This window comes from Dipodomys spectabilis, unplaced genomic scaffold (genome assembly GCF_019054845.1).
Source record: "Dipodomys spectabilis isolate Male_0828 unplaced genomic scaffold, ASM1905484v1 ptg000051l, whole genome shotgun sequence".
Taxonomy (NCBI): Eukaryota; Metazoa; Chordata; class Mammalia; order Rodentia; family Heteromyidae; genus Dipodomys; species Dipodomys spectabilis.
The window spans coordinates 12,075,506-12,102,500 of record NW_024870728.1 but is presented as its reverse complement, the minus strand read 5'-3'; the positions used below and the strand labels follow the sequence as shown (position 1 = coordinate 12,102,500).

The window sequence follows — 26,995 nt, the reverse complement described above, 5'->3', positions numbered from 1 at the left end:
ATGCATGCAAGGCAAGCACTCTACCATTGAACCACCTTCCCAGCCCCTCCATTTAATATTTTTTTGATCATGGCTGACTGTGGGTAGTTAAAATTATGGAAACCCATAAGGAAGGATTTATGTATATACACATTTGTGTGCATGTATATATATGTATATGCATGCATGCGTGAATGTACATATATTTTGGAAGTGCCCCTAAGCAGAATGGGAGGATCTCAACTCAGCCCTTAGATTCCTGACTCACTTACAAAAAGCATTTCAGAACAGGTAAAGTTAAAAGACCAGCAGAGTGTGTTAGCAGAGCTAAGCAAAAGGTAATACACATCCAGAGACCAGAATGTGAGCATATAGAGAGAGACACATAAAATCTTGTTAATGTTACCTAAATAGGATAAGAATCTTACTCTATAGAGCCTTACCTTGTGTGCACTTTTTAGGCAGGACATCTGACATTCTTTTTGTTGTTGTTAGTAGTAAGATTTGTGCTTAAGACCTCATTCACTCTTGCTTTACTCTCTACGACCTAAGCCACACCTCCTTCAGCCAAGCTTGTGTGTGTGTGTGTGTGTGTGTGTGTATGTGTGTAAGTGTGCACACACATTTCTGGTTCTAGGGCTTGAACATAAAGTCTGGAGTTTTTTTGCTCAAGGCTAGCACTCACAGGCCTTCCTATCTAGGCTAGCATCAAACCTTAGTCCTTAGATCTCAGCTTCCTGAGTAGCCAGGATTACAGGCATGAGCCACTGGTGCTCAGATTTTGCTGGTTCTCTTGAAGATAGTGTTTCATGGACTTTATTTCCCATGCTGGCTTTGAACCACAATCCTAGCTCTCAGCCTCCTGAGTCCTTAGGATTACAGATATATTCACCATTGTCAGATTGGCACTGATTATTTCTTTTTTTTTTTTTTGGTCCGGTTGTGGGGCCTGAACTCTGGGCCTGGGCGCTGTCCCTCAGCTCTTCAGCTCAAGGCTAGTACCTTACCACCTGAGCCACAGGACCACTTCCGGCTTTTTTCTTTTTGCTTATATGGTGCTGAGGAATCGAACCCAGGGCCTCAGGCATGCAAGGCAAGCGCTCTACCACTGAGCCAACTTCCCAGCCCTGATTATTTCTTTTTAGTAGAGTCTTGCTTCTTGCCTGGGTATATGCCAGCCATCCACCTATTTTAGGCTTATTGCCATGTTAAAGGCATGCATGCCCATGCACATTTCTTTCCATTAAGATAGAGATTTGTAGCCAACCGCTGGCCTGCTCACACCTGTAATCTTAGTTATTCAGGAGGCTGAGATCTGAGAATCATGGTTCAAAGCCTGCTTAGGCAGGAAAGTCCATGAACCTCATCTCCAGTAGCCACTAGAAAACCAGAAGTAGCGCTGTGGCTCAAGAGGTAGAGCACTCTCCTTGAGCTGAGGAGCTCAGGGACAGTAACCAGGCCCAGAGTTCAAGCCCCATACTGACAAAAAAAAAAAAAAAAAGAAGAAGATGGCGATTTGTGGACTCCTCTGCCTGGTCTTGCCTGGAATCACCAACCTTCCAATATCATCAGCCTTCCATATTACAACCAGCTATGGGTTGAGAAAAGGTCTTTCAAAATTTTCTACACAGGCTGGTCTTGAGCTGTGATACTCCTATTTTCAGCCTCTCAAGTAGCATGAGCCACCTGTACCCATCTGCTGTGGGGGGGGCGGGGGGGGGGCGGTGGTGTGTGCTGATGCTAGGACTTGAAATCATGGCCTCTTGCTCTCAATAGGTTTTTCACTCATGGCAGGTACTCTACTCTACCACTTGAGCCTCTACTTCCAGTGTTTTGCTAGTTAATTGGAGATAAGTCTCAAGGATTTGTTGTTTGTGACCCAGGTTGGCACCAGACATTGATCGTCAAATCTCAGCCTCCTGAACAGCTAGGATCATAGGTATGAGTCCCTGGCACTTGACCTGTAGTCCTGTTTTTGCTTCTCTGGATCATTGGGATGACATTGACCACCACATCCAGCCGTTGTGCTTCCTCTGTAGCTGGGATGTCTGGTGTTTGCCATTGCATCCAGCCATTGGTCAAAATGGAGGCTCAGGAGCTTTGTTTTTGTTCGTCATGGGGCTTGAACTCGGGGCTTGGGTCCTGTCCCTAAGCTCTTTCAACCACTTTGAGCCACCGCTCCACTTCTGTTTTTTTTGGTGGTTAACTGGAGATGAGTCTCATGGACTTTTCCTGCCCCGGGCTGGCTTTGAAAGCAATCCTCAGATCTCCTGAGTAGCTAGGATTACAGGCATGAGCCACTGGTGCCTGAGCATAAGACTCATGAAGTTTTTTGCCTAAATTGGTCTCAAACCACATCTAATCTCCACCCCCCAAGTCTCTAAGTTTATAGCTTTGAGCTACTATGTCTGGTTTCATCTGACTTTGTTTTTTGGTCGGTGGTTGTCCTTGAGCCTCTCTGAGCTCAAGGCTAACACTCTATCACTTGAGCTACAGCACCACTTCTGGTTTTTGAGTGGTTAATTGGAGGGAGATAAGAGTCTCACAGGGAGTTTTCTGCCCGGGCTGGCTTTGAACCACGACCTTCAGATCTCAGCCTCCTGAATAGCTAGGATTACAAGCAGGAGCCATTGGCGCCTGGCTCCATCTAACTTTTTTTTTTTTTGTCAGTCATGGGGCTTGAACTAGTGTCTAGGCACTGTGCCTGAGCTTCTTTTGCTCAAGGCTGGCACTCTACCACTTGAGCCACAGAGCCACTTCCAGGTTTTTCTGTTTATGTGGTACTGAGGGCATAAACCCAGGGCTTTATGCACTCTGGGTAAGCACTCTACCACTAAGCCACATTCCCAGGCCTTCATCTGATTTCTTAACCATTCATTCTCTCAAGCTTGTTGACAACATTTATTTTTGTGGAGTCAATGAGTTTTGTGGAGTTGGAAACAAAGCACTTTGTGACACCAACATTAATGCCCTAAGTTTATGAGTATCCATAGACTATTGTAATAAAAGTTTCATCATATATTTTTCCAGAATTCATCAATCTCTGTCTCTCATTTCAGTTTACAAGGCAAAGTGTCAAGAAAAAAGAATGGGATAAGATTCTCCTGGGATCTAATGTTAAAACAGGAATAGTGATGTTTTTCAGTGCCTAAAGTGAATATACATATACTATGAAAAAAAGTAATTTTCATTACATTAGGAAAGTGATCACCCTTCTCTTCCCGTCTCCCTAATCTAACCTGCCTCAAGCAGGTGCTGGTAACTTATCTCACTGACCATTGGTTCATTAGGATATGAATACCCACAGCAGCAGGCCCTGCCCAGTCTCTATGAGTTTCTCCTCTCTATGCTCACTTTGACCAGGGTGCTAAGGGCATCTCTGAGGAGTTGACTGTTTTGATGGCCAAGGAGAATCTTACCTGTGGTCATAGCTGCAGGTCTCAGCAAAGCAATGTTGCTTTTCTGGTAGAAATGTGAGAAACCAGGGGATGTTTATCCTGTCTATAGGACCTTCCCCCTTAACTCTAGACAACCAATATACCTCATCAGGGCTCAGGGACAATGGCCATGACCCACTAGTCCCATACTACAACTATATCTGCCATTGTCTGCTTCGATCCTGATCTCTCTATCTTGCTAGTTTGCCTTGCAGGTCTCAAATGTGTGTGTGTGTGTGTGTGTGCTGATCCTGGGGCTTGAACTCAGGACCTGGGCACTATCCCTTAGCTTTTGTGCTCAAGGTTAGTGCTCTACCACTTGGGCCACAGCCAGCCCTACTTCTGGCTTTTTTTTATATGTGGACTATTTTTTTTTTTTTTGGTCGGTCGTGGGGCTTGAACTCTGGGCCTGGGCACTGTCCCTCAGCTCTTCAGCTCAAGGCGAGCGCTCTACCACTTGAACTACAGCGCCACTTCCAGTTTTCTGGTGGTTTATTGGAGATAAGAGTCTCATGGTCTCTCCTGCCCGGGCTGGCTTTGAACCGCGATCCTCAGATCTCAGCCTCCTGAGTAGCTAGGATTACAGGCGTGAGCCACCAGCACCCGGCGTGGACTATTTTTTATATATTCACTTTTTTGTCAGTTGTGGGGCTTGAACTTGGCTTTTTTAATTTTTAATTTTAATATTTATTTGTTTTAGGGAGGGTGGTTAATTGGAGAAAAGAGTCTGATAGACTTTCCTGCCTAGGCTAGCTTTGAACCATGAACCTCAGATCCCAGCCTCTTGAGTAGCTAGGATTACAGGCATGAGCCACCGGCATCCAATGGACTGTCAGTCTTAGAGAGGAGGAGTCATAACACCTGTAGTCAATTTGTCAGGAGCAAGCTGAGCAGCTGGCTGACTGCGAGCCCCTTTCAGCAGTCACACTTCTGTCGGAGGCACACCCTGCTTTTTAGTTGATATTGTAGTTTTCTTTTCCTTTTTTTTTTTTTTTTTTGGGTCAGGTCATGGGGCCTGAACTCTGGGCCTGGGCGCTGTCCCTCAGCATTTTAGCTCAAGACTAGCGCTCTACCCCTTGAGCCACAGCACCAATTCCGGCTTTTTTCTTTTTTGCTTATGTGGTACTGAGGAATCGAACCCAGGGCCTCTGGCACGCAAGGCAAGCACTCTACCACTGAGCCACCTTCCCAGCCCCGTTAGTTTTCTTAAAATTTCCAGAAATATAGCATTGTGACTCACTCCAGCGAGGAAGTTGACATAGCAAGCAGGCTTTGAATCTTCCGGGTATTCAGCAGCCCCTTTTTACTGCTGCAAGACATCGATTATACAATGAAAACAGTGAATCAGAGGCATTTATCTAATACTTTCTGACACTCACAATTAAACATTTCCATATTGATGACTCTTTTCTGCCATAGTACACAGGAGGGATTGGCTCATAGACCTGTCACTCAGTACTGTTTTCTCTTTTGTTCCTCATTGTCTTTGTAGAAACAGACCAAAGTGCTTTAACACAGGGCCTCCGGGGAGGAAATCTTAGGGAATCCCAGGAAGGAAGGAGGGGCAGCTCAGAGGGAACAACTTCAGGAGCAAGCACAGATTTCACATGGTTTCTATTTAAAGTGGCTCTTGGCTTAGCTTCAACAATCACAAATATAGCAGCCGTAGATATCAATCACATAGCTAGTGTTACTTCTAGCTGCTTGGATGCTAAAGGGTTACTGACAATAGGCGAGACTAAACCCCCTCCTCTTCCCTCAAAAACCCCATGAGTCACATCTCCTAAGACCCCTACTTACCTTGTCTCTTCTACCTTCTCCTCTTACTTTTCCACCTCTTCTTTCTCCTCCTCCACCTCTGCCTCTACCTTTTGTGCCAGTCCTAGGGTTTAGAACTCAGAGCCATTTTGCTGTCTCTCAGCTTTTTTTGCCCATGGCTGGCACTCTACCACTTGAGCTTCCACTTCTGGCTTTGTGCTAGTTAATTTTTTTTTTTTGGGGGGGGGGGTCCGGTCGTGAGGCCTGAACTCTGGGCCTGGGCGCTGTCCCTCAGCTCTTCAGCTCAAGGCTAATGCTCTACACCTTGAGCCACAGCGCCACTTCCGGCTTTTTTCTTTTTGCTTATGTGGTGCTGAGGAACCGAACCCAGGGCCTCATGCATGCAAGGCAAGTGCTCTACCACTGAGCCACCTTCCCAGCCCCATGTGCTGGTTAATTGTAAATGGAGTCCCAAGGATTTTTCTGTCTAGGTTGGCTTTGAACTGTGACCCTCAGATCTCAGTTTCCTAAGTACCTAGGATTACAAGTGTGAACCAATCAGCCACTGGGCTCTTCCCACTCTTCATTTTCTTCTTCTTTTTATTAATGCTCTTAAACCAGATCATATGCTTCTGGAGCCCAGGAACTCATTTTATCTTTTATTTGGCCCTCATGGCCCTGTGTGATGAAAAGGACACGGTAACTTTACTAGTTCGATGTTTGACACCAAATGTGTCAGATTCACACATAGCAGACAGGCCAAAGCTAAGGCCTGAGAGTTTCATCTGGTAAAAATACCACAGGTCATGGTGAGATTCAGAGAGTATTATTTACATAGACAACAAGAAGAAAAGCCAAAGGTGCCAGCTTCCTAAGATTCTTGTCCCTGATGCCCCAAAGAACACCACCCAATGGGGGCACAGATGATTGCAGTGAGTCCCAGGGTACTCCCAATGCTGAGCGCCCCCTTCTACACCTAAGGCAGATTGTATATATTCTGCAGTTCTTTTCTGGGGCAGGTAGGGCAGAAAGCCCACACCTCATTGGAACCAGGAGGAAGGCAATGAGGTACAGCCTCATGATAGACCTTCTGGGGGAGATGGGCAGATGAGTGGGGAAGAGGAGGGACCCCCCCCTCCATTGTTTTGTCTTCTGGGAGTATCATAGGGCCTCAGACAACAACATTCAGGGAGGACTGAGTCTAAGCCTTAAGCTTTTGTGTACACAGGCACATGCTGAGCCCTAAGGGTACCACAGCAACGTCACGCAGCCTGGTATTCTTGAGCCCGAACTAGAACAGACTCTTATGCCAAGCGGTTTCAGATCTGTCAGCTGTGGATGACTGAGCTGAACTGAGAACACATGGTAATGACACCAGTGCTTTTGTGTTTCTATAAAAATTGCTCGGGGTTGGGGTGTGTGTGTAATACCTCAGTAGTAGAGTACTTGCCTAGATGTACAAAGCCCCTAAGTTTGATCCCTAGTGCCCCCCTCCAAAAAATAAAATGTAAACCTCTAAATTTAGACAGAATTACTCTGTTCCACACAGAAGAATGTATTTCATGTTCTTACAGTTTCTCTTATATCATATCTTCTTTAAAAATTCCTTGCATATAAGTTGGGTGCTAGTAGCTCATATCTGTAATACTAGCTGAGATCTGAGGATCACGGTTCAAAGCCAGCAGGCAAGTCTGTAAGATTTTTATCTATTAAACCACTAAAATACTGGAAATACAAATGTAGCTCAAGTGGTAGAGCACTAGTCTTGAGTGAAAAAGCTAAGTGACAGTACCCAGACCTTGAGTTCAAGTCCCAGTACTAGCACACATACAAAAAAAAAAAAAAATCTTTGCATGTAGAATTATGTATGTTAATTAGAATTTTAGGTCTTAGTAATCTCACTTAATGGAAGACCCACACAGAAAGAAATCAAATTATTAAAATGTGTTAGACCCAAATATATGTCTTTTCTATAGATTTTAAGAAGCCAAGAGCACTTGAATTTTATTTAGCAATTGCTATTTCAGCATTTAACTTATTAATTTAACATGCCCTTAAAACCTTAAGTTACACGAAAGGTTTATAAATATTTACCCATTTATATTCACCTAGTTTGTTTATTTTTATTTTTTATTTTAATTATTTTGCCAGTCCTGGAGCTTGAACTCAGGGCCTGGGCACTGTCCCTAGCCTTTTTGCTCAAGGCTAGCGCTCTACTACTTGAGTCACAGCACCACTTCCAGCTTTTTCTTTTCTTTTTTATTTATTTATTTATTTATTTTGGGGGTCCGGTCGTGGGGCCTGAACTCTGGGCCTGGGCACTGTCCCTCAGCTCTTCAGCTCAAGGATAGCGCTCTACCACTTGAGCCACAGCGCCACTTCCGGCTTTTTTCTTTTTGCTTATGTGGTGCTGAGGAATCGAACCCAGGGCCTCATGCATGCAAGGCAAACACTCTACCACTGAGCCACATTCCTAGCCCCTAATTTGTTTATTTTTAACTGTTATTAGATTCTTTATGAAAACTGGAATATTAGACAAATATAGTCATTGTCTTATTTCCTCCTCAAACAATATCTATAAACATTAAAAAATGCTCTATTTGATATGCAGGCTTGTAATGGACACTGTATTGCACTCCATTTGCATATTTGTTTTTATGTCAAACTTATACTTCTGTGATCTTAGATATCTAAGATAGATTAAGTTATATGTTTGCAACATATTTCATGTTGACAACTTGGGAGATATTTTTGCTATCATTAAATCAACAACATTATATTAGTCTTTTTTTTTTAATTTTATTTTTTTGTGAACATACTGTACAGAGGGGTTACAATTACATGGGCAGGATAATGCATACATTTCTTATCAAGCATTGCAGCCTCCTCCTTTGTTTACCCTTTATATTAGTCTTATTTGTCAAAGAGTTACACAAAGATCATTTTGTTCTTAGGCTGGATTTATAGTTTTATGACCTACATGTCAAACTCTGACATTAAAAAAAAATCCAGCAGAGACAAATATAACCTTAATCTGGCCACAGCACCCAGGCACAAATATATGCTAACAAGTGTGAAGACATTGTCATTTTTAGTAACAACTTATTTTTGAAATTTTTATTTGTCATGGAAGAATTTGGGTTAATTCAATAGTATTAGTTTATCTGATTTCTCACTTATCTAAAAGCCAATTTGAATAGCATTAGTGAATTTTAACATGTAGACAAAACATATAACTTATACACATAGATAACACACAGTATTTATTTTAGAATTTTAGTTATGAGACAGTAATACAATATAATCTAAATTTTTTGGGGGGGTCAGGTCGTGGGGCCTGAACTCTGGGCCTGGGCACTGTCCCTCAGCTCTTCAGCTCAAGGCTAGCGCACTACCACTTGAGCCACAGCGCCACTTCCAGCTTTTTTCTTTTTGCTTATGTGGTACTGAGGAATTGAACCCAGGGCCTCATGCATGCAAGGCAAGCACTCTACCATTGAGCCACCTTCCCAGCCCCTATAATATAAATTGGCTAAACTTGAAAGGGTTTTTTGTTTGTTTGTTTGTTTTGTTTTGTTGAAGATAAAGTCTGAGCTGGGTGCCAGGGTGCCAGTGACTCATGCCTATAATCCTAGTTACTCAGGAAGCTAAGATCTGAGGATCACAGTTCAAAGCCAGCTCAGGCAGAAAAGTCTATGAGACTATTAATCATCAATTAAACACCCCAAAACCAGAAGTAGAACTGTTGCTCAAGTGGTAGAGTGCTAGCCTTGAGCAAAACAGCTCAGGGACAGCGTGCAGGCCCTGGGTTCAAGCCCCAGGAGAGTCACACAAAAAAGTCTGATTGTGTAGCACAGGCCAACCTGGAATCCAGCATCCTCCAATCTCAGCCTCCTGAGTGCTAGAATTACAGAAGGGTCATTGTTACAAGTTTCATGAGATTTCTCTTCCTCAGTCCTTATCTGTCACTCTTCTGTTCTTTGCATTGTCTGCAACTTTTTTTTTTCCACTTAGTTCACTGACAATTTTAAAACATTTATTGTCTGTAATATGCCTAGAACTGTATCAAACAATTTGGGACATAATTAAGAAGCAGGAAATGATTTCTATCCTCCAGAATTTTTAATCTAGTTGAAGAGATAAGACATTCACAGACTAATTAGAAAATAAGTAGGGGGTCTATATAATTTACTTCTCTTGAATTATCAGTTGGCAATTATCAGATGCAAACTCTGTAAAGGTAGGGTGTTGGTTTTTCTTTTTTCTTTTCTTTTTTTGCTGGTCCTCGGGTTTGAACTCAGGACTTGGGCATTGTCCCTGAGCTTCTTCTTTTTTTTTTTTTCTCAAGGTTAGCACTCTACCACTTGAGCCACAGCACCGCTTCTCGCTTTTTCTGTGTATATGGTACTAAGGAATCAAACCCAGGGCTTCATGCGTGCTCAGCAAGCACTCTACACTAAGTCACATTCTGAGCCCCTGGTTTTTCTTTTTATCTACAACTTTATCCCTAATTTTTAGGATGGTATAGGAGGAACAAGATAAATGAATGTCATTTTTGGAGTTTCACCCGGTAAGGGCTAGCTCTCTTATTCATCCTGAAAAATGATCTGTGTTCTGCAAAGTGGCTGCTAGCACGCCTGCCTGGGAGAAGCTTGGGGCTGCCTAGGTGGCTCAGGTTACCACCTAATGGTAAGCTCTCAGGCAGAGCACACATCTCTCAGCAAGTGCCCCAGTGTCTTTCTAAAATAACTTCTTACATAAGTAGATCCTTAAATTCCACCAGGCAAACTCCAGGAGAGGAGGAGTATGAGGGAAGAAGGAACACATGGGCTAGACAAAGGCAGAAATGCCCCCAGGAGCCTCCACAGATAGCCAGGAAATGGCTCCGAGAATTTGGATTCCAGGGGGAAAGCGTGTTGTGCCCAAGTAAAGAGTAATCTATGGGGCTGGGAATGTGGCTTAGTGGTACAGTACTTGCCTAGTATTCATGAAGCTCTGGGTTCGATTCCTCAGTACCACATAAAAAGAAAGTGCTGGAAGTGGCTCTGTGGCTCAAGTGGTAGAGTGCTAGCCTTGAGCAAAAGAAGCTCAGGGACAATGTCTAGGCCCTGAGTTCAATCCCCAGGACTGGCCATTAAAAAAAAAGTCATTTATGGAGCTAAAAATAAAAACAAACCCACAGGGGCTGGGAAGGTGGCTCAGTGGTAGAGTGCTTGCCTTGCATGCATGAAGCCCTGGGTTCAATTCCTCAGCACCACATAAGCAAAAAAAAAAAAAAAAAAAGCCAGAAATGGCGCTGTGGCTTAAGTGGTAGAGTGCTAGCCTTGAGCTGAAGAGCCCAGAGAGAGCACCCAGGCTCAGAGTTCAGGCCCCACAACCAACCAAAAAAAAAAAAAACATAGTAATTTTTTTTTATTCCGATAATGGTAGAAAATTTGAAAAATCACAGTATCAAAAAAGTAAATTTGTCTATAATAGTGCTGTTTGCCACTGTTCACATTATTATTGTGATTTATTTATTTTGTCAGTTGTGGGGCCTGAACTCTGGACATGGGTGCTGTCCCTCAGCTCTTCAGCTCAAGGTTAGCACTCTACCACTTGAGCCACAGCACCACTTCTGATTTTTTTTTGCTTAGGTGGTACTGAGGAATCGAACCCAGGGCCTCATGCATGCAAGGCAAGCACTCTACCACTGAACCACCTTCCCAGCCCCTGTTTATTTTTAAGATAAAGTCTCCCTATGAAGCACAAATTACTCTCAAACTCTCCTTCCTCCTGCCTCAGCCTCCTGAGTGTTGGTGTGAAAGAAAAGCCCCACTCCTAGCTTCTTGGTACCTGTCCTTGGGCTTGAACTCAGAGCTTAGATGCTGTCTTTGAGCTTTTGTGCTCAAGGCTAGCACTCTACTACTTGAATGTAACTTTACTTGTGGCTTTTTTGGTACTTAATTGAAGATAAGAGTCTCATAGACTTGCCTTGGCTGGCTTTGAACCATAATCCTCAGATCTCAGCCTCCTGAGTAGCTATGATTATAGGCATGAGCCATTGGTGCCCAACTTACTTTAGATTTTTATGTATCTATCTGCCATTTCTCTATAAAAACAGATATTCTTATTTAGTTCTCCCTTCTTAGACAGAAGGTGTTAAACTTTTTCACTCAACAACCTATCTTTGGTATCTTTCCACATTAGTATATAAGGTGCTAGTCTGTCCCTTTTAAAGCTATTACAATATTACATTATGTGAATGTCCTGTCCTTTCTTTACAAATTTTTCTGGACAATAAATTAAGTGGTATTTTATTCTGTAATATGAGTGATCATCTCTTATTTGTTTCTTTGGGTTGTGTTGGGAATTGAACCCAAATAAATCTTTTCTCTATAATTTTACTGGCTTTTATTTTACAGAAGTGCTTTAGTTTAATTTTTATACTGGAACAGTCTCTGATCCTCTTCAAAAGCTCTTGTGTAACAATTGTGAAAGAGAAGGAATGTGGGGAGCACTGTATTTTATTATCTGTGGATTCTTTTGAGGTTTTTTTTATCAAACCACTTAACACTAAGTGTTTTTCTTTCCCTCTAATTCAGTAACTATAAATACTTGGGTGCTGGGTCAATTTCTCCCTTCTCTTCCTTTCCCTTCCCTCCCTTTCCTTCATTTCTTTTTTTAATTGAAGACTTTGAGCTCATATTAGGCTTTTCCACTCAAGGCTGGCACTCTACCACTTGAGCCACACCTCTACTTTTAGCTTTTTGCTGGTTAACTGGAGATAAGAGTTCCACAGACTTTCTTGGCTAGGCTGATTTTTGAACCACAATCCTCAGATCTCAGCCTCCTAAGTTGCTAGGATTAAGGTGTGAGCCCCTGCTGCCCAGTTTGCAGGTTAATTTCATAGCTGCTATGAGAATCAATTATTAAATGTTTTAGAAGTTCTAAGATAAGTTTTGGAGGGAGTGTTGGGGTTAAAACCAGAGTCCTGTGATGCTAAGTAAGTCCTCCACCACTGAGCTACATTCCTAGTGCTTAAGATGAAATAAATGAGAGTTGCATAACTGAGCCAATGACTTCAAAACAAAAACACATACCACATGGCTTACTTCATATTTGATCTTGTCTTTCTCATGCAGCTTTGTTTTGCTTTTCTTGGAATTTTCTTTTTTTTGCAGGGTCCAATTGTGAGGCCTGAACTCTGGGCCTGGGCGCTGTCCCTCAGCTCTTCAGCTCAAGGCTAGCACTCTACCGCTTGAGCCACAGCGCCACTTCCGGCTTTTTTCTTTTTGCTTATGTGGTGCTGAGGAATTGAACCCAGGGCCTCAGGCATGCAAGGCAAGCGCTCTACCACTCAGCTACCTTCCCAGCCCCTGGAATTTTTTTATACTTTCTTTTCCCTTACTGAAAACAAGGCATGAAGCTAACAGTAGGTTAAAATGCTAAAGTGGAATCTCAGGCTTTCCATCTTAGGGCTTAGGATCCTTAAAGCTCAGGCTCCCAAATATCGGCATCTCACATACCCAATTCTCACATATCCCTCATCCCTCCAGTGACATCAGACCCTCCCTACTCCTCCAGACATTATGGCTGTCAACATTCTCGCTCCATGTGTGGCCAGTTTTTTTTTTTTTCAGTAACCTCCTTCACAACCCCTGGCCATCCTATGTCCTCTTGTACAATGCTCTTTTACACAGCCCCTTGTTCTGATGTGGTCATCTGAGGTATCCTCACCCCATCTCATCTCCCTTAACCTGGTTGGGCCTGCTGTTCAGCTTTCACTGTCTCCCACAGGTGCTGAACAAGGCCAAATATGGTCCAATGTGGATAAACTCTATGGGGTCTTACACCTTCGTGAATCTGGCCAGTGCCTCACTCATAGAACAAGCAATGCGGCAGGAGGACAAGCATCCTATCAGGGACTACATGGATCTATGGAAGGAGCACCGGGATGTTCAAGGCCTGCCCTATGGGGTCTTCACCACGTGAGCTGGGGCCTGAAGGGACTGGAATAGGGCCTCAGAGAACCAGGTCAAAAGAGAGCAAGCCTGGGGCACCCGAGCCCCACCTCCGAGCTTGATGCCCAGTCTAGAAGCCAATTAAGTTGGCTGAAACTCTAGGATCATTCATAGGTTTTTCCATATTGTGTGACTTGGGACCAAGGAACAATTCCTCACTTCTTGGATTTATGTTTCTGATTTGTAAAATAGGAGGTTTAGGATTAGAAAATCTCCAAGGTATCCTTAAGGTCTACACAGATCCATCTTACATTATAGTTGAAAAGATGTCAATTTGTAGCTAAGAAAGTATCATTATCATCTTATTCAGGAGGGCTCTGTTTAAATGTTTAAAAAATGTACCAATAGCCAGGTGCTCATGGCTCATGCCTATAATCCTAACTATTCAAAAAGTTGAGATCTGAAGATCATGATTCAAAGCCAACCAAGGCAAGAAAGTCTGTGAGACTCTTATCTACAATTAACCACCAAAAAGACAAAGTAGAGCTATGGCTCAAGTGGCAGAGCACTAGCCTTGAGCAAAAAAGCTCAGGGAGAGTGTTTCCAGTGATGCCTAGAAAAGTTAAGGTTATTTCAACAGTGACAAATTGAAGAATCAATTGAATGTGTTATTTGAAGTAGATAGTAAGAATTAATGAAGTTAAACCAAGCCGGGCACTGGTGGTTCACGCCTGTAATCCTAGCTACTCAGGAGGCTGAGATCTAAGGATCAAGGTTCAAAGCCAGCCTGGGCAGGAAAGTCTATGTGACTCTTATCCCCAATAAACCACTAGAAAACCAGAAGTGGTGCTGTGGCTCAAGCCGTAGAGCGTTCGCCTTGAGCTGAAGAGCTGAGGGACAGCGTCCAAGCCCAGAGTTCAAGCCCCAGGACCGACCAAAAAAAAAAAAAAATGAAGTTAAACCATCCTCAATGCCAATGTTTGTAATTGGTTATGTCACTGACTTCTGTTTGCCATAGAATGTCAGAATTCCAGAAACAATGAATGGCTTTAATCTTCTTGATCAAGGTCGTTAACAATCCTGTTTGAGTGACTTCTTAAGGAATTAAGCTGGTAGCCTGGTGGCTCACGTCTGTAATCCTAGCTACTCCGGAGGCTGAGATCGGAGGATCATGGTTCAAAGCCAGCCCAGGAAGGAAACTCCATGAGACTCTTATCTCCAATAAACCGCTAGAAAACCAGAATTGGCGCTGTGGCTCAAGCAGTAGAGCGCTTGCCTTGAGCTGAAGAGCTGAGGGACAGCACCGAAGCCCCAGAGTTCAAGCCCCATGGACTAGTAGTCATTGCTGCCACCATGATAACTATGTATTTATAACATGCAGGCATCAGACTAGTCTCTTTGTGATCATTATCTTACTTTTTCCTCAAAACAAGCTTGTGACTGGATATTATTATACCCTGTGTGTGTGTGTGTGTGTGTGTGTGTGTGAATGTGTGTATGTGTGTGCACAACATGCATGTATGCAGGTACTAGGGATTGATTTCAGGGCCTCCTTGCTTTCATTCAGCTTTTTCATGCATGGCTGATGCACTACCACTTGAACTACACCTCTACTTCTGGCTTTTTGCTGGTTATTGAGATATAAGAATCTATTGGATCTGTCTGCCCAATCTGGTTCTGAACCAAGAGTCTCAGATCTCAGCTTTCTGAGTAGCTATGATTACAGACGTGAGCCACCAGTACCTGGCACCAGTCCTGTTATTTTGGTTTTTTTGCTTGTTTGTTTGTTTATGTGGTGCTGAGGAATTGAACCCAGGACTTCATGCATGAGAGGCAAGCACTCTACCACTGAGCCAACTTCCCAGCCCTCCTGTTTTTTTGTTTTTTTTTTTCCCCTGGTGATTTTTGAAACAAATCTTGTTTCTTAGGGTCCATCTATTTTTAGAGTGTCTGTGCCTGCTAAGACCACAGACTCATACCACCATACCCAGCCTCACACTGGAAATGGGATTTTGAAGACTTTTTTGCCAGGCTGGCCTCAAACCATGATCCTCCTAATGTTAGCTTCTTAAGCAGCCAGAATTACAGGCATGAACCACCAGCACCTAGCTTTGGTTTTCTTGAGACAGGGCTGGCCTTGAATTTGAAATTATCCTACTTCTTCCTCTTGAGTTGTAGGAATGCCAGTGTGTACATCCATGTATAACTGATTTGTGTGTGTGTGTGTGTGTGTGTGTGTGTGTGTATGATGAGGCTTTAATTCTGGGTCTGGGCACTGTCCCAGAGCTTTTCAGCTCAAGGTTAGCACTCTACTGCTTGAGTCATAGCACCTCTTCCAGTTTTCTGGTGGTTAATTGGAAATAATAGTCTCACAGTCTTTCTTGCCCAGGCTGGTTTGGAACTGATCCTCAGATCTCAGCCTCCTGAGTAGCATTATAGGTGTAAGCTACTGGTGCTTGGACCTAATTGATTTGATTCTAGGAAATCTTGGTCTAGTGCCTCTTAACAACCTCCACTGGGCTGTATGTGATTCTGAAATCTTCTGGTGCTCAGTTTAAGTCACTTAAAGCTCAATGATTGTCTAGGAATTTGGCTTAGTGCTAGAGTGCTTGCCTAGCATGCATGAAGCCTTGGGTTTGATTCCTCAGTACCACTACACGGAAAAAGCTGCAGTGGTGCTGTGGCAAGTGGCAGAGTGCTAGCTTTGAGCAAAAAAGAAGCTCAGAGATAGTGCCCAGGCCCTGAGTTCAAGCCCCAGGCAGGACTGGCAAAAACAAAACAAAAAAAGCTCAATGATGGTATGATTCTAAATACTAGGAGTCTAGGAGTCTGAGAGTTCCCTCAACTGGGATGGGAGTGAGGGATCAGGATGGGAAGCTCTCAGAAGCTTATTTATTGCATCACCTTTTATGCTGCTCAGAAATGGAGAAAGCTGGTACCACCTGCGCCAGGCTCTGAACCAGCGGCTATTGAAGCCAGCAGAGGCCGCACTTTATACAGATGTTGTAAATGAGGTGATCGATGACTTTACAGCTCGACTGGACCAGATACGGGCAGAGAGTCCCTCCAGGGATCTAGTACCTGACATGGCTCACCTCTTCTACCACTTTGCCTTGGAAGGTACCCTTGCTCGGGATGGGGATGGGACAGGAATGGGTCATGGCTAGGTTGTGCCCTGCCTCCTCCAGGCCTTTGAATTCTTGGCTCTGCCTCCCCTCATGTCCTCTGCACTTTCCAGCCATTTGCTACATCTTGTTCGAAAAACGGATTGGCTGCCTGGAGCCATCCATTCCTGCGGACACTGCGAATTTCATTAGATCTGTTGGGATCATGTTCCAGAACTCAGTCTATTCCACCTATCTTCCCAAGTGGACTCGTCCCCTACTGCCTTTCTGGAGACGATATCTGGATGGCTGGAACACCATCTTCTCCTTTGGTGAGGAGTCCCCACTGGCCCCAAGGAAGGAAACTGGCCTCTCCCAGGACCGTCTCCCTCCTGCTACCAGCTCTCTGAGTACCTTGACCTCATTGTCCCTGCAGGGAAGAAGTTCATTGATGAGAAAGTTCAGGAGATAGAAGCTGAACTACAAGCAAGCAGGCCAGATGGGGTCCAGGTGTCTGGCTACCTACACTTCCTGCTGACCAAGGGTCTGCTCAATCCTCAGGAGGCCCTCGGCAGCCTGCCTGAGCTGCTCATCGCTGGGGTTGACACGGTGTGTGAAGGGTGCCGGTGAAGAGACCAAGGGCTTCTAGCTCCTGTCCTGAACCCATGTCTTTTCCCTCTTGAACCTGACCTTCATATCTTACCATAGCTGCTTATCTACCTGTACCTGGAGAGGCAGAGCTGGCCCTATTAACTCCCAAGATCCCCTTGTTCTCTCTCACAGCTGGGACATTTCATCCTCAAGGTATTCAACTCTCTCTTGCCTAAATTTAAATGAAGGGTTGGAAGTTTGTCCTTGAGTAAGTTCTGATTTGATGGCACTGATTTTCAGCCTTTTTTTTTTCGGTCGGCCCTGGAACTTGAACTCAGGGCCTGGGCTCTGTCCCTGAGCCTCTTTGTGCTCAAGGTTAGTGCTCTACCTATTAAGCCACAGCACCACTTCTGGCTTTGTCTGAGTAGTTTATTGGAGATAAGAATCTCACAGACTTTCCTACCTGGGCTGGCTTCAAACTGTGATATTTTTTGGTATGAGATTTCTCCTTGTTACAATCTCCTTGATTAGGTTTTTTTTTCCTTTTTTGGAATTTTAGATAATACTATTATTACTATTGCCATTCACCAAAGCAGTTTATGAATACAGGGCCCCTGGATCAGTGTCACCCTTTTCAACATTCTCCCCCACCCTCTCCCTACCCACCCCTGCCCTTAATTTTTTTTTTTTGCCTTTTAAGAAAGCAGTTTATGTGTACAATGCATCTTGATCTGTGTCACCACTCCAACATCTTCACCCCCTTATTTTTTGGGGGGGTCTGGTCCTGAGGCCTGAACTCTAGGCTTGGGCGCTGTCCCTCAGCTCTTCAGCTCAAGGCTAGCCGCTCTACCACTTGAGCCACAGCGCCACTTCCGGCTTTTTTCTTTTTGCTTATGTGGTGCTGAGGAATGGAACTCAGGGCCTCAGGTATGCAAGGCAAGCGCTCTACCACTGAGCCACCTTCCCAGCCCTCTTCACCCCCTTTGACCCACCCTTTCCCTTATGTTTCTCAGTTCTGGGGTATATACAGTGAACTCTTGCCTGCATTCTCCCCGCCTCTGCCCTCCATTCTTCTACCCGTCTCCCCTTAGCCCCACCCTACCCTGTTTCAAGTTCCCATTTCCTGATGCTTATTTTGTTGGGCTTTGACTTAGTCTTATTAAAGAATTACATTGTTTGTGCTCCTGTTAAAAGTGCAATTCTCTGGTCAGTCCTCAGCCCACTCTGGATTCATGGTGGTCCCTATGGTCCCTCCTCCCTTTCCTACCATCTTTGTGGAAAATGCATTTCTCCCATATTTTGCAAGCACCAGTCGTATAACTTGCGTCACTTAGCTAGCCTCTTGCCTAGAACTCTGCCTTCACTCCATTTCCCCTTCTGTCTCCTAGTCATCCAACACGCTGACGTGGGCCTTGTACCACCTTTCAAAGAACCCAGAGATCCAGGCGGAGTTGTACAAGGAGGTGGCAGGGGTGGTGCCCGCTGGGAAGACACCCCAGCACAAGGACATTGCCCACATGCCCTTGCTCAAGGCTGTGATTAAGGAGACCCTGCGGTAGGGTGAAATTCCTGAAGCCCAGAGTCTTTGTGTGGTGGCGGGTGGGGGTTAATTAGAGGAATGAAAAAATGGGGACTTCCTATGGGTTGGGGATGGGAACCAAAGAGAGCTGGGAAGAGGGGCCAGCTAGGTAAGAGAAAAGTAGAGGACATCCTGCGCCCCTTGGAGCTACAGGCAGACCATAGACTTTCTTTTCCCTGTAGCCTTTACCCTGTGGTCCCCACAAATGCTCGGATCGTGATGGACAACGAAATTGAAATTGATGGCTTCATCTTCCCCAAGAATGTGAGTTGGGGCTACAGAGCCCTAGTGCCCAGCAGTGCCCACAGCCCTTTGCTAACGGATTTATGCTGCACCTTCTTCCACTGTAGACCCAGTTTGTGTTCTGTCACTATGTGGTATCCCGAGACCCCAGTGTCTTCTCTGAGCCTGAGAGCTTCCGGCCTCACCGCTGGCTGAGGAAGCGTGAGTCTAATGAGCCCAGTGTCCAACATCCATTTGGCTCTGTGCCCTTTGGCTATGGCGTCCGGGCCTGTCTGGGCCGCAGGATTGCAGAGCTGGAGATGCAGCTGATGTTGTCAAGGGTGAGTGGAGACTGGTGGAAAGATGTGTGAATCAAGAAGGGTGAGGGGTCAGTGGGAGAGGCAGGGAAGTTTAGGGATGGAAGATTCAGAGGCTGGCAGTGAATGATTACCAAAGAATGCTCCTGTGCTCTTTCCTGATACAGCTGATACAGCGATACGAGATGGTCCTACCTCCTGAGACTGAGGAGGTGAAGAGTATAGCCCGCATTGTCCTGGTTCCCAATAAGAAGGTGGGCCTACGCTTCCTGCAGAGACAGAGCTGAGAGCTGAGAGCCTTGTCCCAGAAGCCCCAGCTCTGGCACAGCTGCCAGACTTGACAGACTGGAGAAACTTAAATTCTCTTCTCACAGAACTCTTTGGTTTTATGGGCTCAACCATTTGCGCAGCTCCTGCTTAGATAAAAGGCTATCTCTTATTCCATCTCTGTCCTCAGTATAACATAAAATAAGAAGATGTCTAGTAATCATGAAGGGGGTCATTAATCATTGGTTTTCTTTTTGATCACTCAGCATCTGTATTCTTTTCTGAGTTTGAGGAACACATTTCTGCACCTAGCAATCATGATGAAAGACCTTGCTGTATCCCTCGGTGGAGTCTTAAGAATACCATGTATGGGCTGGGAAGGTGGCTCAGTGGTAGAGCGCTTGCCTTGCATGCATGAGGCCCTGGGTTTGATTCCTCAGCACCACATAAGTAGAAAAAGTCAGGAGTGGCGCTGTGGCTCAAGTGGTAGAGCACTAGCCTTGAGCTGAAGAGCTGAGGGACAGCGCCCAGGCCCAGACAACCAAAAAAAAAAAAAAATATATCATGTACTTCCCTCGACTTGTGAAGAGGAGTTTGGGGTCCTACTGGGGCAGCAGTGGCACTGTGCACATAGGGGGCCCCCACAATAGTGTTGCTTCAGTTGTAGCTATTAGAAGGACCCAGCTGTGCCTGGGTATGTACACTTGTAGTCCCAGCTATTTGGGAGACTGAGACAAGGGAATCACTGGAACCTAAGAGTGCAAGACCAGCCTGGGTATCATAGGGAAATCCCATCTATGAACAAATGAATAAATGAGTGAACAAGGAAGTGAATGAATGAATGAGTAAAGAAAACACAGACTTTAAAAAGTAGAAACAATCATCTTTTGAGAAAAAGCACAGAGAGAAGCATTAGGGTGCTACCAAATGCATTAGAAGTGTAAGGTCCACCCTGGGAAGGCAGGGCAGACTCCTCCCTCCTCTTGGCTAAGTTTCCGCCCAGTACCTCTGTAGCCTAGGTAACTGGCACCGCTGAAGCCGGCAACTCCCCCCCCCCCCCCCCGCCTCCCCCCCCCCCCCCCCCCCCCGCATGCCTCCCACTGGACTGTGGGAGGGGCCCAGGCCCTGAGGTCACATCTGCATCTAGTGTGGCTACACCTTTCCCCCACCTGGCCATATCTTCTCCCTGACCCTGGCCTAGATATGTCCTGGCCTGGGGGTGGCTCACCCCTCTCAGCCAGGTGCTCCCCACCGTGCACAGCTGGGCAGCGGAAATAAAACTTCTCTTACTGCCTGAATACCACACATTGTTCTCTTCATCGGCTACCTAATTAAATCTACCTATTTAATTTATCTTACAAGAAGAAGTGTAGACTGAACTACAGTGGGTTCTAGTAGATGGACATTGACCAGCTTAAGGAGTGGGTCTACCCTACTGGCTATGATCAGAGGAGTCAAGAAGTGGAGATGGAAATTTTAGCTTTCCAGTCTTTTCAGTCCAGTAAGCCTACTCAGAAGGAAAGGGATTGGCCCTGGGCACTGGTGGCTCATACCTGTAATCCTAGCTACTCAGGAGGCTAAGATCTGAGGATCGTGGTTCAAAGCCAGCCTGGGCAGGAAAGTCTGAGAAACTCTTATCTTCAATAAACCACTAGAAAACCAGAAGTGGCCCTATGGCTCAAGTGGTAGAGCACTAGCTTTGAGCTGAAGTGCTGAGGGACAGCGCCCAGGTCCAGAGTTCAAGCCCCATGACCGACAACAACAAACAAACAAAAAAAAAAAAAAGGAAAAGGATTGGCTTTGAGACCCTGTGCACCATACCACAAGCCTGGAAATTCAGTGACTCTCAGTCCTGGTTGTAAAATTAACTTTCCAGAGTTATAGAAAACTATGCCTATAGGATTAGGGTTGAATCCATTTTAAAAAAATCAGCTTACACTAAGCAAAAGGAAAGAAATGTAAATTATCACCTGATGTGGAAGAAATAATTGTATTGTCAAAGCTCATAGAATTCACAAACTTTATAGACCATGATAATGACAAGTTGCCTTGTGAAGGTTAAAATGTGTTTATGACTTTAACTAAGTGTCACTATTCCCCAATACTGTGAAATATGTGAAATTTATGTAATCACCTAATCTCAATTTCAAAAAGGAAAAGAAAAGTTGCAGAAGGGATGGGTTAGGAGCAAAATAAATAAATAAATAAAATCCTGTCATTGTCCTGATTCAATGCGTCAAGTGGCTTCCCAAGTCATAAGCCAAATCCAAGTCCTTCCTATGGTTAATAAGACCTTCCACTCCCACTGGAAACACTCTTCCCACAGCTGAGCCTGACCTTGCATCTCTCCAAGCACATTAAGCTACTTCAGTCTCAGCTTTGAGTTTACTAGCCCTTGTCCTGGCCTCACTGATTCCCGCTTTGTACCTCTGCCTTCCAGAGCAGAGCACATCCACTTTGTGGTGGACTATCTTCCTGGCAAGTGGTGAACTTCTTGGAAGGCAAAAATCTATCTCCTTCAGTTTGGACCCCAGTCTTACTGTCTGGCTACAAGGGGTTATTAAATAAACATTTCTTAAATAAGAAGAGACTGGAATAGCAAGAAGGGAGGGGAACAGGAAGGACATTGAGCTTTCCATATTGCAAAGAGGAATCTAGAGGGGACTGGGCAGAATTCCTGATGATAAAGGCATGGACCTTGAGCCCATCTGAGCACAGGTTCACCTAGGAAAGCTCTTTAAAAAGGCAGTAGATGGAGGCTGGACCTAGAAGGTGTCAAGATCTCTGTGACAAAGTTAAGCCAGAGCAACTGTTACCTTCTCCACTGTGCTGTTCCTCTAAAACCAGTAGGCCCAGCTCGCAGTAGCCACAGGAACCCTCAGTGCTGGTGCTTGGGTGGGGGGACAGCTGTGTCATGTGACTTGGGATGTGACTTTTGTAGCAGCCATGCAGGACAGTGTCAGTGTTCATGATCCACAAGCTCTGTTAATGAATATGGAAGTCTAATCTCAAACACAATCCATGAAGGTACAGCCATAGTGGAAAATAACAGGAGGCTCCTCAAAATATCAAAAACAGCTGGGCACTGGTGGCTCACGCCTGTAATCCTAGCTACTCAGTTGGATGAGACTGGAGGATTGAAGTTCAAAGCCAGCCCAGGCAGTAAAATCCATGAGACTCTTATCTCCAATTAGCCACCAGAAAACCAGAAGTGGTGCTGGGGCTCAAGTGGTAGAGTGTTTGCCTTGAACTGGAAAGCTCAAGGACGGTGCCTAGGCTCAGAATTCAAGCCCCATAACTGACAAAAAAGTCAAGAAGAACTACTATATGAGCTAAAATTCCAGAATGTATACCCCAAATACATACTAGTTATATAATTAAAATAAAATAAAATAAAATCTGGACTCATGTTTATTTGCCACACTATTAACAATAGCCAAAGTATGACATCAATCTAAGTTTCCATCAAAAGAAGAATAAAGAAAATGTACATGGATTCAATTCAGCGTTTATAAGGAAGTATGTCTTATCATTGGTGAAATGTGAAATAAGCCAGCCCCATGCAGTAAGACAAACATACCATGGTCCTATGGCTGATGATCTTAGAGACTGGGAGTACAACCGAGATTACCAGAGATTGGAGAAAGGATGAAATGATTGGGGAGATACTTGTCAAAGGCCACAGAAATTCAGACAGGAACAAGAAGTTCAAGAGATCTATTGTATAGTTAATCACAACTTAAATTGTCAAGGGATTCAATTTCAAGTGAAAGGATAAGCCTCTGATACCAGTGGCTTACGCCTGTAATCCTAGCTACTCAGGAGGCTGAAATCTGAGGATCGTGGCAGGAAAGTCTGTGAGACATTTATCTCCAATAAACTTCTCAGAAAAAGCCTATAGCGGTGCTGTGGCTCAAGTAGCATAGTGCTAGCTTTGAGTAAAGGAAGTTCAGGGACAGTGCCCAGGCCTTGAGTTCTAACCCCAGGACCAGCAAAAAATAAAAAAAGAAAGAAAGAAAACAAGATAAGCCTGCTTACATTAGATAGCTTGATTTAGCCATTGTGCCATACATATATATATCAAAATATGTTGAGGGCTGGGAATGTGGCTTAGTGGTAGAGTGCTTGCCTAGCATGTATGAAGCCTTAGGTTCCATTCCTCAGTACCACATAAACAAAAGAGCTAGGATTGATGCTGTGGCTCAAGTGGTAGAGTTCTAGCCTTGAGCAAAAGAAGCTCAGTGCTCAGACCCTGAGTTCAAGCCCCAGGATTGGAAAAAAAAAATTAGTGGTACATAGTGGTACATGCCTGTAAATCTGGTACTCAGGAGATTGAGGACCTCATCTCAAAAACAGAGTTGTATACCAAAGATACATATAATTTTGTCAATTAAAATATTTAGAACATAAGTTCATGCTCACAAAACCCCATGAAGATTGTGGATATTAATACAGTGAAATATTATTCCACTATACAAAAAAAAGGAACGAAATACTGATTCATGCTACATTGTATAAAAACGTCGAAAACACTATGCTAAGAGAAAGAAGCCAGACACAAAAGATGACATATTGTGTGGGTCTATCATGTAAAATGTCCCAAGAATAAAGAAATCTATATACAGAAAGTAAATTAGTAGTGGGTTAGCATACCATGCCAGAGTGTGACACGGAGCAAAGCTACCCACTCACCTTAAGGTCGTCATGGGGGATAGGAGGGGGCAAGAAAAGCTGGCTTTCACTTCATTATTGGTAGTACCAGGGTTTGAACTCAGAGCCTGCTAGACAGGTGCTCTACCTCTTGAGCCATACACCGAACCTTAGGTTCCACTTCTTAAGGTTTTGTCTTTTTCCAATAGTATCAAGTTGGGAGTTAGGCCTTTAACATATGGGTCTTTAGCAAACATTCCAGATGCAAGTACGCTGTAGCAAGACCAAAACACAAGCTATAAGAACTGAGGAGTTGGGGCTGGGAAGGTGGCTCAGTGGTAGAGCACTTGCCTTGCATGCCAGAGGCCCTGGGTTCGATTCCTCAGCACCACATAAGCAAAAAGAAAAAAGCCAGAAGTGGCGCTGTGGCTCAAGTGGTAGAGTGCTAGCCTTGAGCTGAAGAGCTGAGGGACAGCGCCCAGGCCCAGAGTTCAGGCCCCATGACTGGACCCAAAAAAAAAAAAAAAAGAACTGAGGAGTTAATGACATAAAGGTGGTATCTTGGCCACAGAGAGTGCTACAGAAAGCCCACAGATATAGCATTGGAGGAAATGAATCAGACTCCCCTGATAAAGTGGGAAAAACAAAATTCTAACAAGGTCAAAGAGGCTTTCTCTATAGAGTACATTTGAAGTATATAATTTCAAGTACATACAAAGATACTTGAAGTATTTTTAACTTATGAAAGGTTTTTTATTGATATACAATAAACCTACAGAAAAAAATGTTCCTACCATAAGCATGCAGGAAATTTGTTTTGCTTATCTTGGAATTGAAAGTGTCCTCTGTGTTTATATTTCATCAAAGTGTCTGGATGAGATATCTTTAATGTAGACAAGAAAATCCCTTTCTTTGACAGTGATTCATTAAACACACTTAAAAGCTACAGACAGGGTGGGTGGGATGTCATAGGCAGATTCTTTCCCTTGAGCTTTCTCTGTGCAGTGAGAAGCAATAGCTCTGGTTTGAAGGTTGGCACAAAACCCATCATTGGCTGTACAGGAGGTCTGAGGGTCTCAGGGTCCCCAAGAATCACTAAAAGAGATGTCCCAGTGAAGTTCCCTGGTGGCCACTTGACATTGTCCTATAAAGAAAAGCAATGCTGAGTTCTAAGGATTGTGGTTTGAAGCCAGCCTAGGCAGGAAAATCAGTGAGATTCTTTATCTCCAATTAATCAGCAAAAAGCAAAAAGTGGTAGAATGCCAGTGTTGATGAAAAAGAGCCAAGAAGGGGTAAGAGGCCCTGAGTTCAAATTAGCTATGGTATCCCCAAACTGAGCATTGCTCTTATTGTAGTGCATTTTTAATTGTTAAGCACTTCAGAACCATGATTACTTATGACCGGTCCCTCTCCTGGAGCTGTCACCAATGGGCAGTGACTGCGCATGCTGAAGTAGAACACTGATTTCTTACATGCATGTTTTGTCTAAAGACTCAAGGGGATAGAATCTCAGTTATGTGCTTCTATGCTTTGTATTGATAATAAAAATGATTAAACAGATGAAACCTTTTCTTCTGGTGGACAACCTGTGTGAACCGCAAAAAGAAAAGAAAAGAAAAAGAAAAGCCAGTGGCAGGTGTAGGGTAATTGCAGAAAGACAGGCAATGATTCTGCCTGGCAGCTATAGCTTTACCTGAAAAGAATACAAACAATGGTATCCCAGTCCAGCGAATTGGAATTTGTTGGCCAAATTAGGGTCCATCTATATGTTTTTGGTCATAGGGCTTGAACTTGGGGCCTAGGTGCTGTCCCTGAGCTGTTTTTGTGAGCTAGTGCTCTTTGAATAACAGTGCTATTCTGGTTTTCTGGTGATTAATTGGAGATTAGTCTCACAGCCTTTCTGCCTGGGCTATTTTTGAACCATGATCCGCAGATCTCAGCCTCCTGAGTAGCTAGGATTGCTAGTATGAGCCTCAGCACTTGGCTTAGGGTCCATATTTATTTTTCAGTAAAAATTTTAAGAAAACAGCTTTCCTTTTTTTAAAATAATTAAGCAAGAGTTTTGCTGTCTACAAGCTCCTGTTCTACGGGATTCTTCCGAATGCATTTTGATTAGATACTAGGTGATAATTTATCATTCCAGTTTGAATACGCATGTCACGTGAAAACACTGGCAATTGTCATGGAATGGATGTTTGGAAGCGCTGTGAGAATGCTAGTCAATTATATGCGTTGCACAATCGGTCACTGCTCTTAGTCTTTTAAGTACTTGAGTAACTAGACTTAATCATCAGACAGATAATTTTACTATTAGCCCAGTCTCATGTGTCCATCTGTGTTAGCAATCCTAAGTCTCCAGTTTTGACAGAAATTAAATATAGTTGCCCAGATTCCACTCCAAATCTCATGAGAATTGCCAGGAATGAGTGCCCTGGGACTTTGTATTTCTCAGTGTTTCCTTAGTGATCCTGAAGCACATCCAGAGTTGAGAGAGAAGAGACTGAAAAGCAGAGGAGTCCAAAGGGAGCTACAGGTGTGGAGACAATGTTAAACCAGCCCACAGGCAGAGTGAAGGGACAGAGGGTAGCAGGCACACAACATACTTCTTTTATTCTAAGTCAGAGTAGAGGCACCTGTGTCCCCTATGGGATGCAATGTCCCCCTATCTTTTTGAGGGGCCTGGGGGAGGGTGTAACCATTAGAGTTTCAAGGGCTGGGCCAGCAACTGAACTCTGGGCCTGTTCAGAGGTGGGAACTGAGGCAGTGAGGCAGAGTGGGCCCTCATAGAAGGACCCAAGTGGACATCTGCTGGGTCCTCAGGGTAGAAGACTCAGGAAAGTTCAAGGGCAGTCAGAGGGATCAAATACCTTTCTCCACCTTACAGTTAGAGCTGAAGGTCTCTCCTCAAACAACTAACCTCCTACACATTCCTGGAGCCAGCCATAGGGGTAGCTGCCTGCCCCAGCCTCTACAAGAACATCATTGCTTTAGAGATTGATCCTTCTTTTTTTTTTTACCCAGACCCATCTCTTCTTCCCACTTGAGCCCAAGACTCTAGACCTTCCTGAATAGGGCAGAGAAGAGCTACTAACTCTTGGATTTTGGTGAAGTGTCTCGTAAGGAATCACCTTCATTGACTGCCTGATGG

At 44.2% G+C, this 26,995-nt stretch overlaps 1 protein-coding gene across 1 annotated transcript in view; it reads left to right on the top strand.

The window, feature by feature from the left end:
• The window catches only part of LOC122107505 (sterol 26-hydroxylase, mitochondrial), a 35,483-nt gene extending 16,044 nt beyond the window's left edge, over nucleotides 1–19,439 (top strand). The window contains exons 2-9 of the mRNA XM_042679273.1: nucleotides 12,954–13,144; nucleotides 16,038–16,237; nucleotides 16,356–16,553; nucleotides 16,658–16,830; nucleotides 18,201–18,367; nucleotides 18,574–18,655; nucleotides 18,742–18,954; nucleotides 19,098–19,439. Coding sequence (XP_042535207.1) covers nucleotides 12,954–13,144; nucleotides 16,038–16,237; nucleotides 16,356–16,553; nucleotides 16,658–16,830; nucleotides 18,201–18,367; nucleotides 18,574–18,655; nucleotides 18,742–18,954; nucleotides 19,098–19,217 — 1,344 coding nt within the window. The 3' untranslated portion in view covers nucleotides 19,218–19,439. The remainder of the gene's footprint in view (nucleotides 1–12,953; nucleotides 13,145–16,037; nucleotides 16,238–16,355; nucleotides 16,554–16,657; nucleotides 16,831–18,200; nucleotides 18,368–18,573; nucleotides 18,656–18,741; nucleotides 18,955–19,097) is intronic.
• The last annotated feature ends 7,556 nt before the right edge of the window (nucleotides 19,440–26,995 follow it).